We start from the raw sequence: 2,379 nt of genomic DNA, 5'->3' as shown, positions 1-2,379 counted from the left end.
ACTTCTTGGCCCTGGCACTCCCCTGTACTGAGGCATATAAAGTTTACATGACCAATTGGCCTCTCTTTCCACTGATGGCCAACTAGGCCATCTTCTGATTCATATGCAGTTAGAGACAGGAGCTCCAAGGGGGCGGGGTATTGGTTAGTTCATATTGTTGTTCCACCTATAGGATTGCAGATCCCTTCAGCTCCTTGGGTACTATCTCTAGCTCCTCCATTGGGGATCCTGTGATCCATCCAATAGCTGACTGTGAGCATCCACTTCTGTGTTTGCCAGGCCCCGGCATAGTCTCACAAGAGACAGCTATATCTGGGTCTTTTCAGCAAAATCTTGTTAGTGTATGCATTGGTGTCAGCGTTTGGAAGCTGATTATGGGATGGATCCCTGGATATGACAGTCTCTAGATGGTCCATCCTTTCCTCTCAGCTAGCAAGGACATTCTTTTGAGTAAACTCAGCAGCAAGGGAATATTCATGGATCATAGGAAAGGAAATAGAACTCATGTGGAAAGATCAACTGTTACAATTAACTTAAGAACTCTAGAAATTGACAAGAGAAACAAAAAGAAATGTTTATGTGTAATGCAACAAATTTTATTTAAATGGTATAAAAAACCTTGCTTTGCTATTAGACAAATTTTTTATTGGATACTTTATTTATTTACATTTGAAATGTTATCCCCTTTCCAGATTACCCACCTCAGAAACTCCCTATCACATTCCCCCTCCTCCCACTTCTATGAGGGTGTGCAAAGAGAACTTCAGGCCAATTTCCCTATGAATATCAATGCAAAAATACTCAATAAAGTTCTTGCAAACCAATTCCAAGTATACATCAAGACAATTAAAGTTCTTTTAAAAGACTGTATTTTAGGGGGAAAACCCCACTGAGGCTATACAGAACGATTCTTTTTACTTATCTGTAAGACTAAATCCAAGGAATCCTATGATATCTTCTTACCTATGTGGGCACCAGAAATACAAACATACATACACACTTGCCACAGCACACACTGATAGAAATGAGTAATGAATTAGTAATTTTAAATAAAAGAAAAAGTCTTTTAAGAAAAACTATGGTGGTGCTTTGACTGAATATTTTTCAGCATAATTATTATTCTGTTATCAGAACTGATTTGTACCAAAGGGGTAACCGTGGGATAGGCATACATCATAAACTTCTGAAGAGTCAGGATGACTGGGTCATACATCCGTAACATTTCTGAGGTGAATGAGATGATGAAGTCCATCCAGTACAGGACAACAAAGAAAGACACCAGCAGCATGATGGTCTGCGTGGCCCTTTTCTCAGGGGATTCTCTCAAGTGGCTGAAGCTATGAAGATGCTTGCATTGCCTCTGATGCCTGAACAAGAAAATAACCATGTATACACTTGTGGTCAGCATGACTCCTACCAGAAACACATCTCTGGAGATTGATATTGTAAAAATCAGTCCCCTGATGATGTAGTTCATGGGTAAGAGTGAGCAGGATTTAGTGACCTGCATCTGGTTGGTCTCACTCACATTGGTAAAACCACCAACATAAAAGATCTGGTTAGTACTGAAGGAAAAATTGAAAAACCAAATACATAAGAAAACATGGGTCATGTATTTTCTTAGTTTTTGTTTAAATTTTGCCCACACAGAGTTATTGGGACTGATAGTGACAGCCTGGAACACACTCAGGAGGCAGGTGATGCAGATAGAGAGGCCTCTCATCACTCTGAATAAGTAGAATGTTGTCTTGCATTTGAAGTCATTCCCAATGTTCAGTGACTCAAATATGTCTGCAAGCAAAATATCCCCTCCAATGAGGACCACCATTATGTGAACAAAGGACAGTTGACAGGAGATCAGGTCTGTGGGCTTAGGTCTGTGACCTAGGATTATGAAAATATAGAAAAACAGAAGAACTATATTGGCTAGGACTCCAAGTCCGGTTTGGAAATAAAGAACATTTTTGAATGAGGACATAAGTGAAGAATGTATTCATCTTAACAGCATATTGGAAATTTATTTCATATATCTGAAAAAATAATAGAGCATACATCAAGCTTGTGATACACTGGAAAATATATTTATATCATNAGTCTATTTTTCCATATTAGTTCTTTATTAGCCTGTGGCTTTTTTTGATGACCCAGACTGTGCATCATAGTCTACATTTCTACATTCATTTCATGTTATAGATAATAAATGTATTCATACATATTTATATGAAATTTACAACTTGTGAACCTGTATTGCACCTAAGACTCATGCAAGAAAAATCCAATCCTATTGATTTAAAATGTCTCATTTTATTCCTAACATCTAAACAGTAGTTAGAAGCAAAGAGTATTATTCACATTTGTACAACTAAATAAACGTATGTT

General features: G+C 37.7%; 1 protein-coding gene across 1 annotated transcript; it reads right to left on the bottom strand.

Moving 5' to 3' along the window:
• Positions 1-816: 816 nt before the first annotated feature.
• LOC110287673 (vomeronasal type-1 receptor 90-like) lies at positions 817-2,025 on the bottom strand. The gene has a single exon (XM_021154232.1). The coding sequence runs from the start codon at positions 1,976-1,978 to the stop codon at positions 1,067-1,069; it is 912 nt and encodes a 303-aa protein (XP_021009891.1). The 5' UTR covers positions 1,979-2,025; the 3' UTR covers positions 817-1,066.
• Positions 2,026-2,379: the final 354 nt, after the last annotated feature.

The sequence above is a fragment of the Mus caroli genome, unplaced genomic scaffold (assembly GCF_900094665.2).
Source record: "Mus caroli unplaced genomic scaffold, CAROLI_EIJ_v1.1 scaffold_20883_1, whole genome shotgun sequence".
NCBI classification, from domain to species: Eukaryota; Metazoa; Chordata; class Mammalia; order Rodentia; family Muridae; genus Mus; species Mus caroli.
The sequence above is the reverse complement of the archived record's forward strand: the minus strand, read 5'-3'. Positions and strand labels throughout refer to the sequence as shown.